Here is a 26,407-nt window from a genome sequence, read left to right as displayed (position 1 = left end):
TTGGTTGTTGATCAATGCTAGACAAGAATTTTCAGGTCTTGCCACAGACTTTCAAGTAGGTTTAAGTCAACAAAATAAATAAACAAATACAATAAATAGGCCACTCAAGAACATTCACCATATTCTTGGTAAGCATCTCCAGTGTATATTTGGCCTTGTGTTTTAGGTTATTGTCCTGCTGAAAGGTGAATTCATCTCCCAGTGTCTTGTGAAAAGCAGACTGAACCAGGTTGTCATCTAGAATTTTGCCTGTGCTTAGCTCTATTCGATTTATTTTTTTTATCCTGAAAAACTCCCCAGTCCTTAACGATTAAAAGCATACCCATAACATGATGCAGCCACCAATATGTTAAAAAATATGAAGTGGTACCCCGTAATGTGTTGTATTTGCCACAAACATAACACTTTGTATTCAGGACAAAAAGTTAATTGCTTTGACATTTTTTGCAGTATTACTTTAGTGCCTTGTTGCAAAAAGGATGCATAAAAAAAAGAAATTTAAAAAATGTATTCCTTATTTTCCCTCTCAATTAGGTTAGTATTGTTGAGTAACTACAATGTTGATCCATCCTCAGTTCTCTCCCATCACAGCCATTAAACAAACTTTTAAAGTCACCATTGATTGGCATGAGCGGTTTCCTTCCTCTCCGGCAACTGAGTTAGGAAGGACACCTGTATCTTTGTGGTAATTGGGTGTATTGATACAACATCCAAAGTATAATTAATAACTTCACCATGCACAAAAAGATATTCAATGTCTACTTTTGTTTTTACCCACCTACCAATAGGTGCCCTTCTTTGCGAGGTGTTGGAAAATCTACCTGGTCTTTGTGGTTGAAATTCACTGCTCGACTGGGAGACCTTACAGACAATTGTATGTGTGGGGTACAGAGATGAGGTAGTCATTCAAAAATCATGTTAAACACTTATTGCACAGAGTGAGTCCATGCAACTTATTAACCACATTTTTACTCCTGAACTTATTTAGGCTTGCCATAACAAAAGGGATGAATACTTATTGACTTGAGTCATTTCAGATTTTCCTTTGTAAAAATGTCTAAAAACATAATTCCACTGACAAATCTAAATTTAATCCATTTTAAATTCAGGCTGTTACAACAAAATGTGCAAGTCAAGGAGTGTGAATCAAATATTGAATTTCAAGCACAGATTCAACTACAAAGACCACAGAGTTTTTCAGAAGCCTCAAAGATGGGCAGTGATTGGTAAGTAAGATGGGTAACAATAAAAATCAGACATTAAATATCTATATTAAGCATTGTCAAGTTAATAATTATGCTGTGGATGATGTATTAAACCACCCAGCCACAAAGATAGTCATCCTTCTGAACTGAAGGACAAGAAGGAAACTGCTCAGGCATGTCACCAAGAGGCAGTAGGTGATGGGAGAAAACTGGAGATGGATCAACAACATTGTAGTGACTCCACAATGACCTACATGACAGAGTGAAAAGAATACAAATATACATAATACAAATGCTTCCTTTTATCACAGCAAGGGAATACGCTGTTTGGTCTAAATGAAAAGCCTCATGTTTGGGACAAATCAAACACATCACTGAGTAACTGCCTCCTTATTGTCAAGCATGGTGGTGACTGCATCATGGTATGGGTATGCTTGACATCCGCAAAGACTGGGGAGTTTTTCCAGATAAAAATTAACGGGATGGAGCTAAGACCAGGCAAAATCCTAGAGGAAAACCTTCTTCAGTCTGCTTTACACCAGACACTGGGAGAGAAATTCACCTTTCAGCAGGACAATAACCTATAACACAAAGCCAAATCTACACCAGAGTTTCTTACCAAGACAGAATATTCCTTATTGGCCAAGTTACAGTTTTTTGTCAAGACTCCCACTAAAATGTAATAATACAAATTTAAAAAAGAAATCACCAAGGGGGTGAATACTTATGATAGGCAATGTAGCTAGGTTGGAAAATAACCCTGCTCATGATAGCCACCCTGCTCTCGTTAGTACTGTTACATTGGGTTATGATAAGTTAGGCTCCTCACAAGGGTCAATAATACTCACAGCTGTGGCCCACGGCCTTGTAATCAGCATCCCCCACGTCATCTTCATCAGAGTCCTCCGATTCAGACTCCTCTTCTTCCTCTTCATCCTCCTCTTCCTCAGTGTCCTCGTTGTAGTTTCTGGAACAACAAGTAGCCACCAGCATTCTATGTTAAAGAGCATTCATCCAATTGGTACCCAACAACCACCCAACCAGCAAAAACAGGCTTCTTTCTTTACAGGCTTTAGCTTTGGAAGAACATCTGAAACTAGGAACAGAATTGTATGATTTTGGGGGGCTCATCAGTGGAGTCAAAATAATAAAACAAGTATTTTCCAAGTGGCCTATACAGTACCATCTTCAGATTGAAATGGCTTGCTTGTCGTGTTTGACGAGGAACAAGAAGATTTAGACACAGCTAAGTCTTTAATCCTCCAGTGAAGTGATGTGTTTTATTGTGTGACCCCCCTACCTTCCGCGGGAGCAGCGTCTTTGCACGGCAGGCTGGCAGGCGGGGCACAGCCACTCCCCCTGGGGGATGCGGTAGAGGGCGGGGCGCAGACAGAACAGGTGGAAGGCCTTGTTGCACTCGTCACACAGGATGAGCTTGTCATCCTCACCTGAAGACAAGAGAGATTATCATCACAAACAGACTCAGTAAAGAGTCATTAACTCAAGACAATGAAATGTGTATACATAAAGTCATTCATATGAAATAAGGAGAAGCCTCTGTACGGAGTGCGTGTGCAAAAGCTCCAACTGAGCAAACAAAAAATACCCGCGCTGCATCCCTCACAGCCCAGGACTCACACCTACAAGTTAGGGCCAGAGGTGGTTACTGATTAGAGGTGGAGGAACTATTTGACAGGGACAGGTGTGACAAAATAAATCTGAGTGGTACACAAAGAGGGCTAGGGAGTAGGGGATGATATGGAATTGGGCCAAGAAGATGCCCCAAGACATCCAGGGTCATTTGGCTAGGGCTCAGTTTGCAATGAGACAGGTGGTCAAACCCCCAGGGAGAAGGGGCCCAGAGTGACTTTTGTTTCACTCATTAGCTCTACCAAAACAAGCATTCACCATAATCATTTGTAACCTATATAAAATCAGTCTCATTTCCAAATATTTGCAGTTTAAGATAAGGCAACAAGTCATGGCTAACCTGAAATCACTGGGTAGGTTTCCACTACACCAACTCTGCTAATGTCAGATCAGCAACATGGATAGGAGGGAGCGGTGTATTTTCATACAGGGCCTTGAGTATTGTACTTCTACTTACAGTAATTGGTGCTTATATTACATCATTACTTACATTGCCTTATACTGTAGTATCCTACTGCTAGTTCACTGTTAGTGACACTACCCTGTCCCTGCTCTGGGCTCATCCCCCTGCCCTGCCTGGGACTGGGGCTAACTATGTCCCGCAGCACGAGGACTGGAGGTATCAGCCCTGTCCCTGGAGAGAGTACAGGTTGTTATTGGAAGAGAGAATGTGTTCCAATAAGATAACTGGTTAAATCAAGGTAATATATTTACTAGAGCAAAGGTCAACACTTAGCTGATGATAAATTCTCTTCTGTCATTCAAAGACTCCATATATTAGTTCCTCATGTCTTTCTGCCTGTTCGAGGTCTGACTCCAAGGCCGAAATGTGAAAGATATTGTCCTCAATCCTAGAGGTCGATAGATTAATCGGAATGGCTGATTAATTAGGGACGATTTCAAGTTTTCATAACAATCGGTATTTTTGGACACCGATTTGCCAATTTTTTTTCTTCCTTTTTTTCTTTAACTAGGCAAGTCAGTTAAGAACACATTCTTATTTTCAATGATGGCCTAGGAACGGTGGGTTAACTGCCTTGTTCAGGGGCAGAACGACAGATTTGTACATTGTTAGCTCGGGGATTTGTTTTTGCAACCTTCCGGTTACTAGCCCAACGCTCTAACCGCCTGCCTTACATTGCACTCCACGAGGAGACTGCGAGGAGGACGACTACCTGTTACCTTGGCTTCTTGCTGCCCTCGCGTAAGTTGCTAGCTAGCATTAAACTTACCTTAAAAAAAACAATCAATCTTAACATAATCACTAGTTAACTACACATGGTTGATGATATTACTAGTTTATCTAGCGTGTCCTGCATTGCATATAATCGATGCGGTGCCTGTTAATTTCTCATTGAGTCACAGCCTACTTTGACAAACGGGTGATGCTTTAACAAGCGCATTTGCGAAAAAAAGCACTGTCGTTGCACCAATGTACCCAACCATAAACATCAATGCCTTTCTTTAAAATCAATACACAAGTACATATTTTTAAAACGTGCATATTTAGTTAATATTGCCTGCTAACATGAATTTCTTATAACTAGGGAAATTGTATCACTTCTCTTGCATTCCGTGCAAGCAGTCAGGGTATATGGAGCAGTTTGGACCGCCTGGCTCGTTGCGAACAGTGTGAAGTCCATTTATTCCTAACAAAGGCTGTAATTAATTTGCCAGAATTGTACATAATTATGACATAACATTGAAGGTTGTACAACGTAGCAGCAATATTTAGACTTAGGGATGCCATCTGTTAGATAAAATACAGAACGGTTCCGTATTTCACTGAAAGAATAAACGTTTTGTTTTCGAAATGATAGTTTCCGGATTCGACCATTTTAATGACCAAAGGCTCGTATTTCTGTGTGTTATGTTATAATTAAGTCTATGATTTGATAGAGCAGTCTGACTGAGCGATGGTAGGCACCAGCACGCTCGTAAGCATTCATTCAAACAGCACTTTTGTGCGTTTGCCAGCAGCTCTTCACAATGCTTCAAGCATTGTGCTGTTCATGACTTCAAGCCTATCAACTCCCGAGATTAGGCTGGTGTAACCGATGTGAAATAGCTAGCTAGTTAGCGGGGTGCGCGCTAATAGCGTTTCAAACGTCACTCGCTCTGAGACTTGGAGTAGTTGTTCCCCTTGCTCTGCATGGGTAACGCTGCTTCGAGGGTGGCTGTTGTCGATGTGTTCCTGGTTTGAGCCCAGGTAGGAGCGAGGAGAGGGACGGAAGCTATACTGTTACACTGGCAATACTAAAGTGCCTATAAGAACATCCAATAGTCAAAGGTATATGAAATACAAATCGTATAGAGAGAAATAGTCCTATAATAACTACAACCTAAAACTTGTTACCTGGGAATATTGAAGACTCATGTTAAAAGGAACCACCAGCTTTCATATGTTCTCATGTTCTGAGCAAGGAACTTAAATGTTAGCTTTCTTACATGGCACATATTGCACTTTTACTTTCTTCTCCAACACTTTGTTTTTGCATTATTTAAACCAAATTGAACATGTTTCATTATTTATTTGAGGCTTAATTGATTTTATTGATGTATTATATTAAGTTAAAATAAGTGTTCAATCAGTATTGTTGTAATTGTCATTATGACAAATAATACATAGAAAAAAATTGGGGGAAAAAGAAATCAGCCGATTAAATCGGCATCGGCATTTTTTGGTCCTCCAATAATCGGTATCGGCGTTGAAAAATCATAATCTGTCGACCTCTACCCCACTTTTGGATTTTTCTATGCTACCCGACTGTCTAACTTTCATTCGATGACTGTAGCAAGCTTCAGAGTAAAACACATTTCACTGTAGCGGGTGTATGTGACAAAAAATATATATTTTTAAAGAGACTAAATCTAGGTCATTATTTTATTTATTTATTTTAACCCCTTATTCCTCCCCAATTTTGTGTTTTCCAATTGGTAGTTAGTCTCGTCTCAATGCTGCAACTCCCGTACAGACTCAGAGAGGCAAAGGTCGAGAGCCGTGCGTCCTCCGAAATACAACCCAACCAAGCAGCACTGCTTGTTGACATAATGCCCACTGAACCCGGAAGCCAGCTGCACCAACGAGTCGGAGGAAACACCGTACACCTGGCAACCGTGTCAGCGGGCACTGTGTCCGGCCCGCCACAGGAGTCGCAAGTGCACAATGGGACAAGAATATCCCTGCCGCCAAACCCTCCCCTAACCCGGAAAACGCTGGGCCAATTGTGCGCCGCCCCATGGGTCTCCCGGTCGCGGCCCGACTGCGTCAGAGCCTGGACTCGAACCCACAACCTCTAGTGGCACAGCTAGCACTGCGATGCAGTGTCTTAGATCACTGCGCCACCCGGGAGGCCCAGGTCATTATTTCTACAGTCTCCATTTACTTCTAGTAATTTCAATGTCGATTGAGATTGTATTTCCCCTGAAATGTTTGTTTATACATTTTTTTACTCAAACTACCTCGCGGGACAGATTGAAATGGGCTCGTGGGCCTTGTTGGACACCCCTGCTTTAGTGGGTAGTTGTTTGGATGCAAGGTGATTTGTGGATCGCCAAGTCTTCACAGGACCTTGCTCAGGCAGATCATCTCCAACAGGCAGGAAATGACAGTCAAATGCTGTAGTGTAGATCAGGGTTTCCCAAACTGTCCCTGGGTGTCTGTTTTGGTTTTTGCCCTAACACTACACAGACGATTGAAAGAACCAACTCCCCATCAAGCATAGATCATTTGAATCAGTTGTGTAGTGTTAGGACAAAAAACAAAACTTGCATCAAGGGGGGACCCCAGGACCATGGTTGGGAAACCCGGGTGTAGATGACTCAATACTGTGAAAAGTGTTCTTGACGAGACGTTGGGGCATGGTGCTCTACCGCCACCTAACGATAGATTTCAGCACTACATACATACTTCCCCCCCCCCCCCGTCTGATTGACTTTAGTGTTCAAATTAGATCCACTTTTAGGATACCATCTTCAATTGTTTCTTAATAATTGGAATGCCCTTTTTCCATTGACACCATTTAAAATTCCTCGTTCAGTTCAGACAGCTCCAGGACATTGAGGATCACCCACCTTTCCTGCGGCACACCTTGCAGCGTGCGTTCTCCGCCGACATGTCCCACTTGATGCAGGCGTCCAGCATGCCCAGCAGCACGTGCATCCGGGAAAAGGTCTGAGCCTCGCGGATCGCCGTCTTCCATTTCTCTACTGCCGTCGCCACCTGCACAGCAGACAAATGACTATTATTGACTTTGTTTATTTAATCTCTTTTATTTTATCGATTTTCACAGAAAGTGTGTTTAAAACGCACTTTAAATAAACAGCAATTTGATTTGAAAGGACAGTCCTCCTTAAGCTCAAATACAGCTTGGGGGTAGAAGCAGCCCTTTAAAACCAGATCAAGGAACATATTACCCTAGCTTCAATCCTATCCTTAACCATTAGCAGGATGAAGAAACATCGGATTCTGGATTAGTCGTTAGGAATACCCCTTTCATATACAGATACAAATCACACTTTACCATACCATCTTCTGCTTATGAAAGAGGTAAGAGGTAAAAATAAAATAAAAACATTCTAGATTTACAACCCACCTCGAGACCTAGGTCATGAAACCTGTATTTTCAGACCCTGTAACCAAAAAAAATGGTAATGGCTCTGTGAGAATAGAGCTGTTTTACGCGGGTAAATTCAATAACACTATTGTTTAATACCTTCGGAATATGAATTGCAAACAGGCCCCATGGTTTAACCCCCCACCATACAAATTGCCAGTTACGCACTGATATGTATAAAAGGGGTTACACTTGAAAGGGGGTTGCCTTGGTTTTAATTACAGGTAACATACCATGTTATGTCTAAAATAGGTATTACTCACCCTGGCCTCCTCTGCCAGCTTCTTCTCCTCATCCACCTCCTCAGTCTTCCTGCTCTCCTCCCCTTCCTGCTTCCTCTTCTTCTTCTGCTTGGGGGCCATGAAGCCCTGCAGGAACTTCTTGATGACACAAGCCTGGAGAGTGATGACACACTCCCCAAAGTCCTTCAGGTTCTCCAGGTCACGCACCTGAACACACACAAATAGAAAGAGGTCAGAGGGGAATGGTAAAGTTCAGAGGTCATATTTTGCTGAATGTGCAAGGCACAAAGTCAAATACAGGTAAATGGGCATTGAGGAAGATCTTGATAAAGTCAGTGGATACACATTTTGTATGCCCATTAGAGTTTCCTGACCATACGACCTGACAAGTGATCAGGATAAAGTCCTGATTCCAAACATGTCAATTGATTGTATGAATAAATAGTTACCTTCTTCTCAAACTCATCCATGCTGTCGTCCATGTAGCCCAGGCCGCCCTTCTGGAGGCGCGAGGCCACCTCGATAACGTCGCTGCGCATGTACTTGAGCAGCTCCTGGTGGCCGTCGCAGCTTCTCAGCCCCGGGTTCCCCTTGCGGGCCAGGTTGATAGAGTGGAGGATGTCCTGGTACCTGTCAGCGTACAACACCCAGTCAGTTAGTCAGACTAACTCACACACATATACCTGATCCATGTGACCTAACCAGGAAAAACTCTGGGCTATTTGCATAAATAGGACAAGATAAAAAAAGGGAATGTAGAATGTAACGCTCATGTCTCCTCACCTGACTTGCAGCTTGGTCTTCAGCTCGCTTTCTCTCACACCCTGTGCATGGAGGCTCTCCACCAGGTCATCAAGGTCCCGTGGAGCATCACACACAAACCTTCAACACAACACAAGCTTGGTATAATCACATAGTATGTCCTAAAACAAATATAATCATCTGCTCTCTGGTGTAAGTATCGTTTCAACATTGTTGTTGAAAGACAAATCTTTTTAGTTATCAAGTCAACCAACGACCATCTCTGCCAGTGAGTTTCTTACCAGAGGTTCTGTCCCTGGTTGGGAGTGGTGGTCTCTATGCAGACGGCGGCTGGCGCCCCCTGGTGGGCTCCCTCGCTCAGAGCACCATCTAGACTGCCACCGTCCTCCTCAACATCTGCAGGACCATCAACAGAATAGGGTCATTTTCAGTAGGCACAAAACCAAACTTGATCAATAGGAATAGCTTATTTTTCTAGTTTTTCTACAGTGTGCCCTAATGTATATGACCCAGGTTTAACGCTGCAACTACTACAAGATCATCTACTACAACTAATAATATCACTCAATTATATTTAGGGGTTCACAGCTTTGCTGTGAAACATTGTTATTCTCTGAATTCAAATAATTTTTTGGGGACATGGTCAAATAACAAAGCATAGATTGGTAACATTTCTAAGTTGGCACACAGAAACTACAGGACAACGAGTAATTTAGTCAAAAAGAATGCCACTGATTGGCCTACAAGTGGCACTGTTATAAGCAGAGACTACTTTGTATGTAGGCGTCTTTTACATGCTGAACAAATTTGCCTCAAGGGCCCATAATCCTCTAATTTGGAAATTTGGGGAAAGAAAATCAAATTCGGTACGTAGGCCTCTCTTAACTTCAGGGTTCATACACATTGACAGATGGAATTTCATGACTTTCAACCAAATTTCCATGACCAACCGTTAGCGACGTCTCTATATGGGCATGTAACAAAAGTATGCTTAATGTGGTATTGACACAGAGGCTACTCTCTGATCCCATGTACCATCTCCTGTCGTTGTGGAAGGCACTTAACCCCCAACAAAAGTAGAATACCAGTTAGGCAGCTGTATAAAACACGTGTATAAAATCTTTTTATTCAGCTGAAGCAAGCACACAAGTATTCTTCAGTAAAATGTACCTTTTTAGTTTAGTCATATTTATCTTAGTGCTTACTTTGCAGGCTGACTAGAATCTATTGAGTTGCAATGTCCCATACATTGGATGCCTAAATCAACTGGAAGTATCGACAAAAGTTTTGAAGCCACATAATCCAAAAGAAAGGATACATCTAATATTTTTTCCCACCTAATATTACTGTTTCCAATTCACATTATTTTGAGTCACATTCGACTCATCGCGATTGAACCAAATCCAAATTAATACAATGGCGAAGTGAAACGCTTGTTGTAAAAAATAACAGTTTAAAATGAATCAACTTTGTATGGCCTTATTCACCAGTGTCGATGGAAAGTTTTTTGGGACATGCTGACAACATATGATAATAATAGCTAAAAAGTTTGAACGATATGTTTTGAATTGGCTACCTAGCTATTTGATTGTTCTTTATCATATTCTATAGGCTATCAAGTGCCTTCGGAAAGTATTCAGACCCCTTGACTCACCACATTATTACGTTACAGCCTTATTCTAAAAATGTATTATTATTTTTTTTAAATCCTCAGCAATCTACACACAGTAGCCCATTATGACAAAGTGAAAACAGGTTTAGACATTTTTGCTAATTTATAAAAAATAAAGCTGAAATACCTTATTTACATAAGTAATCAAACCCTTTGCTTTGAGACGAAATTGAGCCCAGGTGAATCCTGTTTAAATTGATCATCCTTGAGATGTATCTACAACTTGATTGGAGTCCATCTGTGGTAAATGAAATTGATTGGACATGATTTGGAAAGGCACACCTGTCTAGATAAGGTCCCACAGTCGGCAGTGCATGTCAGAGCAAAACCCAAGCCATGAGGGCGAAGGAATTGTCCGTAGAGCTCCGAGACAGGATTGTGTCGAGGCACAGATCTGGGGAAGGGTACCAAAACAATTCTGCCGCATTGAAGGTCCCCAAGAACACAGTGGCCGTCATCATTCTTAAATTGAAGAAATTTGGAACCACCAAGACTCTTCCTAGATTTGGCTGCCCAGCCAAACTGAGCAATCAGGAGAGAAGGGCCTTGGTCAGGGAGGTGAACAAGAACCCAATGGTCACAGACAGAGCTCTTGAGTTCCTCTGTGGAGAAGGGAGAACCTTCCAGAAGGACAAACATCTCTGCAGCACACCACCAATCAGGACTTTATAGTAGAGTGGCCAGACAGAAGCCACGCCTCAATAAAAAGCTTATGACAGCCTGCTTGGAGTTTGCCAAAAGGCACCTAAAGAATCTATGACCATGAGAAACAAGATTCTCTGGTCTGATGATACCAAGATTGAAGTCTTTGGCCTGAATGCAAAGTGTCACTTCTGGAGGAAACCTGGCACTATCCCTACGGTGAAGCATGGTGGTGGCAGCATCATGCTGTGGGGATGTTTTTCAGTGGTAGGGTGTCTGGGAGACTAGTCAGGATCGAGGCAAAGATGAACAGAGCAAAGTAGAGAGAGATCCTTGATGAAAATTCTGCTCCAGAGCGCCCAGGACCTCAAACTGGGGTGAAGGTTCACCTTCCAAGAGGACAACGACCCTAAGCACACAGCCAAGACAACACAGGAGTCTCTGAATGTTCTTGAGTGGCCCAGCCAGAACCCAATCGAACATCTCGGGAGACGTGAAAAGAGCTCCCCATCCAACCTGACAGAGCTTGAGAGGATCTGCAAACAAGAATGATAGAAACTCCCCAAATACAGGTGCGCCAAGCTTGTAGCTGCATACCCAAGAAGACTTGAGGCTGTAATCGCTACCAAAGGTGCTTCAACTAAGTACTGAGTAAAGGGTCTGAATACTTATGTAAGTGTGATATTTCTGCTTTGTCATTATGGGGTATTGTGCGCAGATTGATGAGGAAAAATAATTTAATCCATTTTAGATTAAGGCTGTAACCTAACAAAATGTGGAAAAAGTCAAGGGGTCTGAATACTTTCCGAAGGCACTGTATATAGGCCTACCTGCAACGTCTGACTGTCTCTCGTTCCTTGAGCAACGGACCACTCGTCTCGCATGCAAGTGATGCACGCAAACAGACACGCTAAAGTGTTATTCTGATCCTGGTTTATATGTTGATTTTTATTTGATAAAATATGTAACCGTGCCTAAATAAATGACCTTAAGAGATGGCGGGCAGGCCTCTGTACTCTAGTTATGAATGGATCTCCTTCTGCACTGTATAATATATGCAACTGGCAACACAAAAGCCGAGCACAGAAGTCAGAGATATAATGCAGAAGGTAACTTCGATTCTAAACTACAACCACTGCGCGCACACCTGTTTGCAAACTATGTGGAGGTATGGGATCAGAGCATGACTATGTTCCATTTCATCCCGAGGCTTGGTGGTTATCAAGAGGGAGTGTTTAAATTTTTCATATTGAGAGAGGAACTGTTGTCTTTCACAATGGGTATAAAAAAAATGAGACTTTATGTAATGAAAAGAAAATGTGTCCTTGCTTATGTAACAGATATGGGAAACTCAACACAAGCATGCAAGTGTTTTGGTTCGTCGCAAAGGGAATACCCTGCAGTCTCCCTCCAAGCATTAATGCCATGTTGAAAACACCTGGGAACATGAAAATAAATTTTAAAAAAGAGCTTGAACGGTCATCAACTCAGAATTCCAACTTGAGAAGTCGGGCCTCTTTCTAGACCTCAGACTTGCTGACCTGAAGATCACAGACGTCATGATTTGACCTCATGTTTTTCCCGAGTTCCCAGTTGTCTTGTAGCACCATCAAACTCATGTGTGAAGCTGGGTTAAGTGCGCTCGTCTGCATTAAAACCAAAAACGTATCCAGGTTGGATTTGAGAGCAGAGATGCACACTGTCGACTACACTCCATGGTTTTCAGAAGCTCCGATGCGACATGCAGATAATGTGTCTTATGTCAGACTAATTTGCTACTGACTGTCATAGCCGCACGTTAAAAGTATGTGATGGTGAGTTGACTGCCATAAACATTGGCTGTTAATAATTACATACTTTTCCCCCCCACATGGTTGGAGTCGCAAACATTTTCAGATATCAAAATGGGGTAGTTGGCCAAAAAGTTTAGGAACCCCTAGGTTAAGAGATAAATAAGGAAAGTAGATTTTACGTGTCCATTAAAATCCTTTGTAAATCCACTCCACAATGGCTTATCAATGCCAAAGTCTCAAGTTGATATGCTAAAAAAATAAGGAAACTATTAACAATTTACTTTGGCTATGTAACGCTAATGCTCAGACTAATCATGGACTAAATCTCAGATTTACTCAAAATGTCTGGTCGACTACAGGTCGACCGATTATGATTATTCAACGCCGATACCGATTATTGGAGGACCCAGCAAAGCTGATACCGATTAATCGGCTGAATTTTGTTGTTGTTGTAATAATGACAATTACAACAATACTGAATTACCACTTATTTTTTACTTAATATAATACATCAATAAAATCAATTTAGCCTCAAATAATGAAACATGTTCAATTTGGTTTAAATAATGCAAAACAAAAGTGTTGGAGAAGAAAGTAAAAGTGCAATATGTGCCACGTAAAAAAAGCTAACATTTAAGTTCCTTGCTCAGAACATGAGAACATATGAAAGCTGGTGGTTCCTATTAACATGAGTCTTCAATATTCCCAGGTAAGAAGTTTTAGGTTGTAGTTATTATAGGACTATTTCTCTCTATACGATTTGTATTTCATATACCTTTGACTATTGAATGTTCTAAAAGGCACTTTAGTATTGCCAGTGTAACAGTATAGCTTCCGTCCCTCTCCTCGCTCCTACCTGGGCTCGAACCAGGAACACATCGACAACAGCCACCCTCGAAGCAGCGTTACCCATGCAGAGCAAGGGGAACAACTACTCCAAGTCTCAGAGCGAGTGACGTTTGAAACGCTATTAGCGCGCACCCCGCTAACTAGCTAGCTATTTCACATCGGTTACACCAGCCTAATCTCGGGAGTTGATAGGCTTGAAGTCATGAACAGCACAATGCTTGAAGCATTGTGAAGAGCTGCTGGCAAAACGCACGAAAGTGCTGTTTGAATGAATGCTTACGAGCCTGCTGGTGCCTACCATCGCTCAGTCAGACTGCTCTATGAAATCATAGACTTAATTATAACATAACACAGAAAAACGAGCCTTTGGTCATTAAAATGGTTGAATCCGGAAACTGTCATTTCGAAGAAAAAAAAAACGTTTATTCTTTCAGTGAAATACGGAACCGTTCTGTATTTTATCTAACAGATGGCATCCCAAAGTCTAAATATTGCTGTTACGTTGTACAACCTTCAATGTTATATCATAATTATGTACAATTCTGGAAAATTAATTATGGCCTTTGTTAGGAATAAATGGACTTCACACAGTTCACAACGAGCCAGGCGGCCCAAACTGCTGCATATACCCTGACTGCTTGCACGGAACGCAAGTGAAGTGACAATTTCCCTTGTTATAAGAAATTCATGTTAGCAGGCAATATTAACTAAATATGCAGGTTTAAAAATATACAGCTCAAAAAAATAAAGGGAACACTTAAACAACAATGTAACTCCAAGTCAATCACACTTCTGTGAAATCAAACTGTCCACTTAGGAAGCAACACTGATTGACAATACATTTCACATGCTGTTGTGCAAATGGAATAGACAACAGGTGGAAATTATATGCAATTAGCAAGACACCCCCAATAAAAGAGTGGTTCTGCAGGTGGTGACCACAGACCACTTCTCAGTTCCTATGCTTCCTGGCTGATGTTTTGGTCACTTTTGAATGCTGGTGGTGCTTTCACTCTAGTGGTAGCATGAGACGGAGTCTACAACCCACACAAGTGGCTCAGGTAGTGCAGCTCATCCAGGATGGCACATCAATGTGAGCTGTGGCAAGAAGGTTTGCCGTGTCTGTCAGCATAGTGTCCAGAGCATGGAGGCACTACCAGGAGACAGGCCAGTACATCAGGAGACGTGGAGGAGGCCGTAGGAGGGCAACAACCCAACAGCAGGACCGCTACCTCCGCCTTTGTGCAAGGAGGAGCACTGCCAGAGCCCTGCAAAATGACCTCCAGCAGGCCACAAATGTGCATGTGTCTGCTCAAACGGTCAGAAACAGACTCCATGAGGGTGGTATGAGGGCCCGACGTCCACAGGTGGGGGTTGTGCTTACAGCCCAACACCGTGCAGGACGTTTGGCATTTGCCAGAGAACACCAAGATTGACAAATTTGCCACTGGCGCCCTGTGCTCTTCACAGATGAAATCAGGTTCACACTGAGCACGTGACAGACGTGACAGAGTCTGGAGACGCCGTGGAGAACGTTCTGCTGCCTGCAACATCCTCCAGCATGACCGGTTTGGCGGTGGGTCAGTCATGGTGTGGGGTGGCATTTCTTTGGGGGGCCGCACAGCCCTCCACGTGCTCGCCAGAGGTAGCCTGACTGCCATTAGGTACCGAGATGAGATCCTCAGACCCCTTGTGAGACCGTATGCTGGTGCGGTTGGCCCTGGGTTCCTCCTAATGCAAGACAATGCTAGACCTCATGTGGCTGGAGTGTGTCAGCAGTTCCTGCAAGAGGAAGGCATTGATGCTATGGACTGGCCCGCCCGTTCCCCAGACCTGAATCCAATTGAGCACATCTGGGACATCATGTCTCGCTCCATCCACCAACGCCACGTTGCACCACAGACTGTCCAGGAGTTGGCGGATGCTTTAGTCCAGGTTTGGGAGGAGATCCCTCAGGAGACCATCCGCCACCTCATCAGGAGCATGCCCAGGCGTTGTAGGGAGGCCATACAGGCACGTGGAGGCCACACACACACTACCGAGCCTCATTTTGACTTGTTTTAAGGACATTACATCAAAGTTGGATCAGCCTGTAGTGTGGTTTTCCACTTTCATTTTGAGTGTGACTCCAAATCCAGACGTTCATGGGTTGATAAATTGGATTTCCATTGATTCTTTTTGTGGGATTTTGTTGTCAGCACATTAAACTATGTAAAGAAAAAAGTATTTAATAAGATTATTTCATTCATTCAGATCTAGGATGTGTTATTTTAGTGTTCCCTTTATTTTTTTAAGCAGTGTATATACTTGTGTATTGATTTTAAAGAAAGGCATTGATGTTTATGGTTAGGTACATTGGTGCAACGACAGTGCTTTTTTCGCAAATGCGCTTGTTAAAGCATCACCCGTTTGTCGAAGTAGGCTGCGATTCAATGAGAAATTAACAGGCACCGCATCGATTATATGCAACGCAGGACACGCTAGATAAACTAGTAATATCATCAAGCATGTGTAGTTAACTAGTGATTATGTTAAGATTGATTGTTTTTATAAGATAAGTTTAATGCTACCTAGCAACTTACCTTGGCTTCTTACTGCCCTCGCGTAACAGGTAGTCAGCCTGCCACGCAGGCTCCTCATGGAGTGCAATGTAAGGCAGGTGGTTAGAGCGTTGGACTAGTAGCCGGAAGGTTGCAAAAACGAATCCCCGAGCTGACAAGGTAGAAATCTGTCGTTCTGCCCCTGAACAAGGCAGTTAACCCACCGTTCCTAGGCCATCACTGAAAATAAGAATGTGTTCTTAACCTGTGTGGGCTAGGGGGCAGTATTTTCACGGCCGGAAGAAAAACATACCCAATTTAAACAGGTTACTACTCTGGCCCAGAAACTAGAATATGCATATTATTAGTAGATTTGGATAGGAAACACTGAAGTTTCTAAAACTGTTTGAATGGTGTCTGTGAGTATAACAGATGGCAGTCAAAAACCTGAGAAAAAGTCAACCAGGAAATGGAGGATCTGAGAATTGTAGTTCTTTCTAGTCCCTTTCAAAACTACAGTATCCGTGGGGTTACGTTGCACTTCCTAAGTCTTCCATTGGCTGTCTAAAGCCTTCAGAAAGTGCTTTGAGCCTTCTCCTGTCACTGGGCAGAGTATAGGAGCTCAGTTTCTGAGTGGACTGCCTGGCAACAAAGGGATTGGATATGTGCGGTCACGCTGTTCCTTCTTTTTCTCCTTGAATGAATACGCGATTGTCCGGTTGGAATATTATCGCAATTTTACGTTAAAAATACCATAAAGATTGATTTTAAACAGCGTTTGACATGCTTCTAAGTACGGTAATGGAACATTTTGACTTTTCATCTCTGGTTCCGCTCTCGCACGTTATGCCTTTGGATAAGTGATCTGTACGCACGAACAAAACGGAGGTATTTGGACATAAATATGGATTATTTGGAACAAAAACAACATTTCTTGTGGAAGTAGCAGTCCTGGGAGTGCATTCTGACGAAGATCAGCAAAGGTAAGAGAATATTTCTAATACTAATTCTGAGTTTAGGTTGCCCCGAACTTGGCGGGTGTCTGAATAGCTCGTCGTGATGGCTGAGCTATGTACTCAGAATATTGAAAAATGTGCTTTCTCTGTAAAGCTATTTTAAAATCTGACAAAGCGGTTGCATCCAGGGGTAGTCTATCTATAATTCTTTAAATAATTGTTATATATTTTGTCAACGTTTATGATGAGTATTTTTGTAAATTGATGTGTACATTCACCGGACATTTTGGTGGGAATACATTTTCTGAACATCACGTGCCAATGTAAAATGCTGTTTTTGGATATAAATATGAACTTTATCGAACAAAACATACATGTATTGTGTAACATAATGCCCTAGGAGTGTCATCTGATGAAGATCGTCAAAAGTTAGTGCTTCATTTAGCTGTGTTTTGGGTTTTATTGACATGTCCTTGTTTGGAAAATGGCTGTGTGATTTTTTTTGTCTATGTACTCTCCTAACATAATCTAATGTTTTGCTTTCGCTGTAAAGCCTTTCTGAAATCGGACAATGTGGTTACATCAAGGAGAAGAGTATCTTTAAAATGGTGTAAAATAGTTGTGTTTGAGAAAGTTGGATTATGACATTGTTGTTTTTGAATTTGCCGCCCTGATATTTCACTGGCTGTGTCCCGCAGGTCTAGCGTCCCACCAAGCCCATAGAAGTTAACTGACTTGCCTAGTTAAATGTAATATATATTTTTTAAATAAATAAATAAATAAATAAATATATATATATATATAAAAAAATTCAGCAAATCGCTGCCCAAAAATACCGATTGTTATGAAAACTTGAAAATCGGCCCTAATTAAATCGCCCATTCCAATTAATCGGTCGACCTCTACTTTGTACTCATCACAATAGCCCCTAAAGAGTTTAAGAAAATAACACTGACGTATTCAAAGATTGTCACACTACACCAAGACGCATATTAGCTCATACACTAATATGCTAAAAATACTTTGAAAATCAACGCATGAACCATATGACACGTAGGCCCATGGTTCAAGACTTACCTACGTTTTAAAAAAAGAAAAGGGATTGGTCAAAAGATGGCTGAGTTATTGACAAATCAGATGTGTCCATTTAAACCACTGTAAATCCATCCCACAGTGGACTATTAACTTGAAACTTGTCGTTGCTATCATGGACATCCCAAAGAAAAACCACACCGAATTTGGTATTGATATCTAAAACAAGGAAACTATAAGCAACTTCTTTGCACATGTAACGCTAATGCTCAAAATCATCTGCAATACGTCATTGCTGCTCACAGCTATATTTATTAATTATATTGCTTTACGCTTCTGGGACATGAGGCACTAAACATAGTACAGCTTCTGGTTTGCAGACTCTCAGATGTGATGACAGTGTAATAACTCACCGTTAGTCTCCTCTTTGGTGGCCTCCTCGTCTTCAGGCTCGGCTGTAGCCTCTTCCAGGGTGAGGGTGTAGCTATAGTCAATGCTGTCATGCACCCAGCCCTTCTCTATGTACAGGCCAGGCACCACATCAGAAAACAGCCAGTACCTAAGACAGACCCAAAGAGCTGAAAGGTCAATACCGACGGTAATATAAACCAACAGTGACATTAAATTAGTTTACATTTGACATAGTTGTTGATTCCTAATATATCCAATGTCTTGGGACCGTTGAGGATGCATGCACTAAGCCATATCAGTGATGTGCACGTATCAAGAGTACACGGTAAATGAAACACCTGAACCTGTTGTGCACCATTGAAGTGTGCGTGCTGACCTGTTATGGTTTCGATCAGTTCCCAGTGGGATTCTCCTCAGCACCAGTTTGGCTTTGGCGATGCCGTCCTGGAAGGCCCTCTCTGCTGCAGCCTTCTGCTTGCGGACACGCTCCTCCTCGGCCTCCTTCTCCATGCGCTCTGAGGGGAGAGAAACGGCATTATTTGAGCCGGTGACACTTAAAGGCACATAACAGAGCATTCCCATTGCATAAATCACCTATGCAACCATGATCTCAGCATTGTTTGGCTCAAATTCAACCATAGTTCTCATCTTTTCTAATTGTCCTCCATGACAAAATCGGGGCGAGGACTTTGGATCTGTTTCCGTCTGTTAGTACGTTAGTCACACGCGACCTCAGACCATATTGGCCCCATTTTGACGAAACTTGTGTGAATGATGAGTCTTACTATAGAGATCTGGAATTTACAAAATTACACTGATTGGTCAGATGGTGGCGCTGTAACAAGAGATTGAAAATGATAACTTTGAAAGGTCAAACTCCTCACCCTGTTTGACTTAGACAAAGAACATAATTGCCTCAGGGACTCATAAGATCTGTCATGATGGAAATTCCACCATTATGAATTTGCGAAAAACACTTCAACACTATTCTTCTGGCACAGACTGACCGATCTACACGAAACTTGATGTGGCATCTATGGACAAAGGTCTCTCAATGCAGTATTTTCAAGACTAACGACCAATAAACATTCACGTTGTCTGATACAAATGCATATAAATCAGTCAAAGGACATTCATATTGTAACAATATTTGGTACACATGTTGGAAACACTGTCAAGACATAACATATGCAAGAACATTCCTATCGACCACATGGTGGCGATATAACAGACACGTTTAGCTCTCTTAAATTGTTTGACTCAGAGTGATGATATTTGGCACACATGCTCAGGGATATGAGTCTAGCTAACCCACGAGATCTCAAACACCAACGGCCCGATTTTGACTAAACGTGAACGAATGATGCGTCTTGCCATAGAGATCTGGCATTACACTGATTGGCTCATGGGAAGCGCCTCATCATTCATGGGGGACAACATGTTTACATGTTTAATATTTTTCCACGACTAGTGATTGGAGTATTTCCTTACCACGTGACCTGAACAGGAAAAAAATAGCCCAGTCTAATGACCTACAATACTCCCAGCTGCCCTTACCCTTGTTCTGTTTGTCCTGCTCCTCCTTTTCCTTCTTGGCCTGGATGGACATCAGCCTCCTACTCTTCACCGTACTGATCATGTCTTCCGGCTCCGTGGCCACCGGCTTCGTGGCCACCGGCTCTGCTTTCACCTTCTTCACCTCTTTCTTGGCGCTACCCTCTTTCTTCTTCTCCACCTTGGCGGTGGCTGATGGCGTGTCGCCGGCGGTGGCTGATGGTGTGTCGCCACTGGCAGCCTCCTCGCCTTTGACCTCGGCTTGTTCCTTACGCCGCTGCTTCTCAGCCCGCTTGCGGTCGTTGACCTCCTTGAGCGAGGCCAGCCTCTCCTTCCACAGCTCGGCCGAGCGCTGCTGCATGGAGTCCACGTGGTCCTCCACCGAGTAGGTCATGAGGATGCGGTGACACAGTGCTACCAGCAGGCTGGCCTTCTCCGTCGATGTCAGCTCAAACACCTCCACTGCCTCCAGCTGCTCGAGGAACTCGCCGCTTACCACCTGGTCGAATCCCCCTAGGGGGCCCCAGTCATCCCCCCCGGAGCCCTGGCCTGAGTCATCACCGTGGGCGTCACACGGCCGCAGGCACAGGCGCACCAGCTCCGAGACAGAGTGGAGGGTGAGGGGGATCTCCGACAGGGGCATGTCCAGCTCGCTGTAGCCCTCAGCCAGCTCATCCTGCAGCAGAGTCTGCAGCAGCACCACCAGCACACGGTTCAGGTATAGGAAACCTGCCTTCTCCCCGGCCAGAGCCTCCATGAGGGCCAATGCCGTCACCGGGTACTGGTCATCGGGCATCAGCAGGCCCGCGTAGCAGTTGAGGAAGTCCGCTACCATGGCCACGTCTCCGAACAGGGAGTTGGGCAGGCCCTCTGGCATGTCAACCAGCTTGAAGACAGGAAGTGCCTTGCCGCCCTCAATCTCCAGGTCTTCATAGCGGCGCTGCTGCTCACGGCGCACCTGCAGCTCCTTCTCCCGCCGCTCCTTGGTCTTCTCCCGGAGTTTCTCCCTGATCTCCTCACGCCTCTTCCTCATCACGTCCTGCTTCTCCTCCTCGCTCATGGCCGCCCATTTCTTCTTCTGCTCCAGCAGCTCCCAGCGCTTCAGGACCAAGTCTTGGAGCTCCTCTGGCAGCCGGCCTCGATCCTCAGGCGAGAGGGCCTTGGCCGCCTTGGATATGAGACAGGACATGGCGTTCCTCTTGTCCTCCTTGCCCTTGTGCTCCTTGTAATAGCGCAGCAGGTGCAGGGCCATGGGGTGCAGGGGCTTGCCCAGTTTGGGGGTCCCTGGGCCAGTGCTCCGGGCTCTCTTCTTGGGGCTTCCAGCGGAGGGAGGGTTCTTGGCCAAGTCCAACAGGGTCATCTGCTTCATCTTGGGCTTCTTGGCGCCTCCACCCTTTTCATCCTTTTTGGAGGATATCTTCTGACCGCTCTTGCCGGGGGTCTTTTTGCCAGCAGCTGATTTCTTATCTCTGGGTTTTTTGCTGGATTTTGGAGAGGAGAGGACAGAGGCCCCACCATCTCTTTTCTTGGGGGTTCCAGAATTCTTTACCTTCAGAGGCGAGCCATTCATTTTCATCTACAATATAAATGGATGCATTATTGATTCAATCCAATACAACAGATTAAATCTGCAAATTCTACTGAACATTTAAATTCTCAATGGTCAAATAAGGAAAACAAACCCTGTGTTTATCTACCAACAGTCATATTCCAGGTCTACTAAGGTTCTTTATAAAACCACTAAGCCAGCTAAAAATATCTGCAAATCAGATTACATCAGCATGTATAAAATTTGACAAACCTGCATGTGTCCCCAGATTGTGGGGCTCAGGGGCATGCCAAGAGAATCCTTTTTTTTCTTCTCGTTCCCTGAATTCACTCCTCCCGGGGTGTTCGAGGACTTCAGCTTCTTACTGGGTTTGCCCTCCATTGAGCTCAGGCTCCTGCGCTTGGTTGAGATTGGATTCTCTGCGAAAAACTAGAAGGCAAAAAAACTATTAGTCACATAATTAAAAACAAAATGTTACATAAAAACATACATACAATGCCTCCAGAAAGTATTCACACTGCTTTACTTAAGTCGCATGGACTCACTGTGTGCAATAACGGTGTTGATTTTTTTTTATGACCGCCTCATCCCTGTACCCAACACATTCAGATAATTATACGGTCCCTCAGTCGAGCAGTGAATTTCAAACAGATTAAACCACAAAGACCAGGGAGTTTTTCAAAATCCTCAAAGAAGGGCACCAATTGGTAGATGGGTAAAAGAAATAGCAGACAATGAATACCCCCTTTGAGCATGGTGAAGTTATTAAATCACACTTTGGATGGTGTATCAATACGTCCAGTCACTACAAAGACACAGGCATCTTTCCAAACTCAGTTGCCGAAGAGGAAGGAAACCGGGTCCGGGATTTCACCATAAGGCCAAACAATGGGGACTTTAAAACAGTTACAGCGTTGAATGGCTGTGATAGGAAAAAACTGAGGATGGATCAAGAACATTGTAGTTACTCCACAATACTAACCTAATTGACAGAGTGAAAAGGAAGCCTGTACAAAATACAAATATTCCAAAACATGCATCCTGTTTGCAACAAGGCACTGAAGTAATATAGCAAAAAATGTGGCAAAGCAATTAACCTTTTCTCCTGAATCCAAAGTGTTCTGTTCAGGGCAAATCCAACACAACACATTACTGAGTACCACTCTCCATATTTTCAAGCATAGTAGAGGCTGCATCATGTTGTGTATGCTTTTTCCGGAAGAAAAAGACACAGAATGGACCTAAGCACAGGCAAAATTCTAGAGGAAAACCTGGTTCAGTCTACTTTCCACCAGACACTGGGAGATGAATTCACCTTTCAGGAGGACAATCACCTAAAACACAAGGCCAAACCTATACTGGAGTTGCTTACCACGAAGACAGCGAATGTTCCTGAGTGGCTGAGTTAGTTTTGACTTAATCTACTTAAAATCTATGGCAAGACCTGAAAATAGTTGTATAGCAATGATCAACAACCAATTTGACAGAGCTTGAAGATATTATATTACAATGCAAATGTTGCACAATCCAGGTGTGAAATAGTTTTATAGACGTACCCAGAAAGACTCACAGCTGTAATCGCTGCCAAAGGTGCTTCTACAAAGTATTGACTCACGAGTGTGAATACTAATTTAAATGAAATATATTTCTGTATTTAATTTTCAATAAATTAGCAACATTTAAACAAAAAAAAAAACATGTTTTCACTATCATTATGGGGCATTGTGTGTAGACAGATGAGATTTTTATTATTATTTTGAATTCAGGCTGTAAGAACAAAATGTGGAATAATTCAAGGGGTATGAATACTTTCTGAAAGGCAATTTATTTTTCAGTTTCGTCTTACTGTTGTATTCTATCACATAATCCAGAGCGCCTACATCAACAGGAATATATGTGGAGGTTTTTGGACAAACAAACAAAAAGTACAAAACACCATATAAATCCAGGTTTACCTTGTGTGGATCCAGGAGGAAGTCGCTGAATTTGCTGGGTAGGTTGAACTTCTTCACCAGTTCATCCTCCACCACCCAGGGGGCCGTCTCTCCCATCCCAAGCCGGAGTGCATAGTGGCGGATGAAGTAGCGCATGATCTCCTTGGTTGGAGGGCGCTCAGTCCGGAAAAGGCTGTCCACTGGGACATCACTGATGACCTGTTGGCGTAGGGTTTAAACATTTATATAAATTACATAAGATGCCAGTGTTGTGTTCATTAGAGTATGCAATGGAAAATGTTTTACATCAATTTGGTAACAGAAAACAAAAATGTGTGTCTCTTATTCAACAAGTTCAGGCAGCCCCTTTGTTTAAATCCATTTTGTTCCATTTTGTAACCAATGAACACGACCCAGTTACATAAAACGTGCACTTGATGGTCAGAGGTGAACAATAGACATTTTAAAACAGTGAAGAGGACACCAACCTTGTCCTCGCTGATCAGCTTCACATCGTACTTGTGTGGCAGGAACTTTGGCATCACCCATCTCTTCTTCTCTTCCTTCATAGCGGTGGGAGTTTTCCTGGGGGAGCGCCGTGCTCGATCACCTAATGGCAAACAAGCACACAGTATACTTTAACACTCATGTCAACAGATCAGACCTGTGTGGATTGTATTCTATTTTTACATGTACATTTGAATAAAAAAGATTAATCCAGCTTTGTCCAATAGACATCAAATCTCTTTAATATGTGAAAACAGTCTCTGAACTAGCCCACATGTCTGAAAGCTCCATGTGCTGTGTTGTAGGGATGTGACCGAAAAAATAAATAATGGGTGTCAAACTCATTCCATGGAGGGCCTAATGCAGGGGTGGGCAAACTTTTTGGCTTGAGGGCCAAGTCGGGATTTTGAAATTCAACGGGAGGAACGTATTTTTTAGAGGACCAATTGTTTGTTAAAATCAATTTGAGGGTGCCTCCCGAGTGGCGCAGTGGTCTAAGGCACTGCATCACAGTGCTTGAGGCATCACTATAGACCCGGGTACGATTCCAGACCGTATCACAGCTGGCCGTGACTGGGAGGCCCATGAGGCGGCTCAATTGCCCAGCGTCGTCTGGGTTAGGAGAGTGTTTGGCAGGCCGAGATTTTCTTGTCCCATCGTGCTCTATCGACTCCTGTGGCAAGCCGGGCAGGTGGACACGGTCGCCAGGGGTTCGGTGTTTCCTCCGACACGTTGGTGCAGTTGGCTTCTGGGTTAAGAGGGCATTGTGTCAAGAAGCAGTGTGGCTTGGCTGGGTCGTGTTTCGGAGGACGCACAGCTCTCGACCTTCACCTCTCCCGAGTCTATACGGGAGTTGCAGCAATGGGACACGACTAACTACCAATTGGATACCTTGAAATTGGGGAGAGAAAAAAAGGGGCCGTACTTTGCCCCCCCCCCCCCCCCGGCCTAATGTCCGCTGGTTTTTGGTTTCAATTAAGACCAAGACAACCAGGTGAGGGGAGTTCCTTACTAATTAGTTACCTTAATTCATCAATCAAGTACAAGGGAGGAGCGAAAACCCACAGACACTCGGCCTTCCATGGAACGAGTTTGACACGTTGTTTAAACTGACAATCACATTTTTTTGGGGCGGTTTTCTGTTTAAAACCATGAAAAAAAAAATCATACATTTCACAATGAAGAAGCTGTGCTGCTGCCAGCAATGGCTTGGGTCTCACTGTGCATCCCTTTCAGATGGTTAAGCATTGCACCTGAACCACCATTACCGTACCTCAATTCTACATTTCCTTCTCATTTAACTTTTCAACGTATTGCCATAGACGACTACGCTGCCGTCGCTTGCCTCTGCCATTTTTTCCAACTTAACGACAATTCCTTGCACGTTGACTCACATTTCGCAGTGTCAAGATTAGATTCCGCTAGGAATTGACTCCTAAGATTCAGTATTTTTGGAACGGAGGAGACAGAGGGGAGGGGCACAGTATAGGCAGGTCAGGCACCAGGCAGGCAGAGTCAGAACCATGCACTATGCCTAACTACCGGCAATCAAAATCTGGATCTCGCAACGGAATGCTGTAGTTCACAATTTCTTGGCTTGCAATATCTCGCAACTTCCATAATACAGGGCCTATCAATGAATAGGCTAGGATAGAGATGAGCACAATGCAACATGTTGCCCTCAGTCACTGCACATGGGCTCGATTCACGCTGTTCACAGCATGGTAGCCAGGGCACCAAAACAGCAGAGAAGTAGTCTTAGACAACAACTAAGAGCGTTGAAGTGCAAGTTGACCCACTATGTTGTTTCCTTTCTGCATTCACTTCATATCGCTGAGTCTACCTTTAAAAAAATGTTCCCCAGGCCTTTATAGCCTAACGTCTAGTTAAGGCTATAACACAGAAAATAATATGTTTTGTGATAAGTGCACTGTCATAAAAATGTTGTAGGGACATTGTTTTAGCTGTTAGGGATTTTTCTTAACGTTAAGGCTCCCAATTTCGTTTAAACGTTTACACCCCTACTATGTTAGAATTTTGGTGCAGGTTATCCAAAATCAAATAATATAATTTGTTAGCACAACATGACCCAAATGTGTTGTACTCACTGAGGCTCTCTCGCCTGCTTTCCCTGGTCTCCCTGGGGCTCTCCTCTCTGGGCAGCTGTTGTTCCTTCTTCTGGTTCTCCTGGCTGGCATTCTCCTTGTCGCTGGAAGGAGAGTCGCAGGCTCCCTCTAGCTTCTTCTCCGACGTCTCCCCCTCAGCGTTCCCTTCAAGGGGGTGTATCTTCACGACCTTAACGCGCAAACTCTTTTCCTTCCCCACCTAAAAACCACAGAAGGAATTGGGGAAGGGGGGTAAAAAGAGTTTTCAGATCAATAACGTGCAAAAATGTGTACAATTGGGCGTTTTTTTAATCAACATATTTTCCATGAAAAGCATTTCTTCCACCTTCATTGACTACTATCTCACTACATGAAAACAAACATTCAC

General features: G+C 43.3%; 1 protein-coding gene across 3 annotated transcripts in view; it reads right to left on the bottom strand.

Moving 5' to 3' along the window:
• The window catches only part of LOC106580871 (tyrosine-protein kinase BAZ1B), a 35,560-nt gene that overhangs the window by 4,559 nt on the left and 4,594 nt on the right, over window positions 1-26,407 (bottom strand). For all 3 annotated transcript variants that reach the window (XM_014162387.3, XM_014162386.3, XM_014162385.3), the window contains 14 exons: window positions 26,023-26,239; window positions 23,896-24,017; window positions 23,429-23,626; window positions 21,726-21,902; window positions 19,928-21,500; window positions 18,747-18,885; window positions 18,373-18,518; window positions 8,757-8,871; window positions 8,497-8,595; window positions 8,163-8,343; window positions 7,735-7,920; window positions 6,930-7,077; window positions 2,506-2,653; window positions 2,054-2,172 (listed from right to left, as the gene is read on the bottom strand). In XM_014162387.3, coding sequence (XP_014017862.1) covers window positions 2,054-2,172; window positions 2,506-2,653; window positions 6,930-7,077; window positions 7,735-7,920; window positions 8,163-8,343; window positions 8,497-8,595; window positions 8,757-8,871; window positions 18,373-18,518; window positions 18,747-18,885; window positions 19,928-21,500; window positions 21,726-21,902; window positions 23,429-23,626; window positions 23,896-24,017; window positions 26,023-26,239 — 3,568 coding nt within the window. The remainder of the gene's footprint in view (window positions 1-2,053; window positions 2,173-2,505; window positions 2,654-6,929; window positions 7,078-7,734; window positions 7,921-8,162; window positions 8,344-8,496; window positions 8,596-8,756; window positions 8,872-18,372; window positions 18,519-18,746; window positions 18,886-19,927; window positions 21,501-21,725; window positions 21,903-23,428; window positions 23,627-23,895; window positions 24,018-26,022; window positions 26,240-26,407) is intronic.

This window comes from Salmo salar, chromosome 20, assembly GCF_965601325.2.
Source record: "Salmo salar chromosome 20, fSalSal1, whole genome shotgun sequence".
Classification (NCBI taxonomy): domain Eukaryota; kingdom Metazoa; phylum Chordata; class Actinopteri; order Salmoniformes; family Salmonidae; genus Salmo; species Salmo salar.
This window is presented reverse-complemented; position numbering and strand designations above follow the sequence as displayed.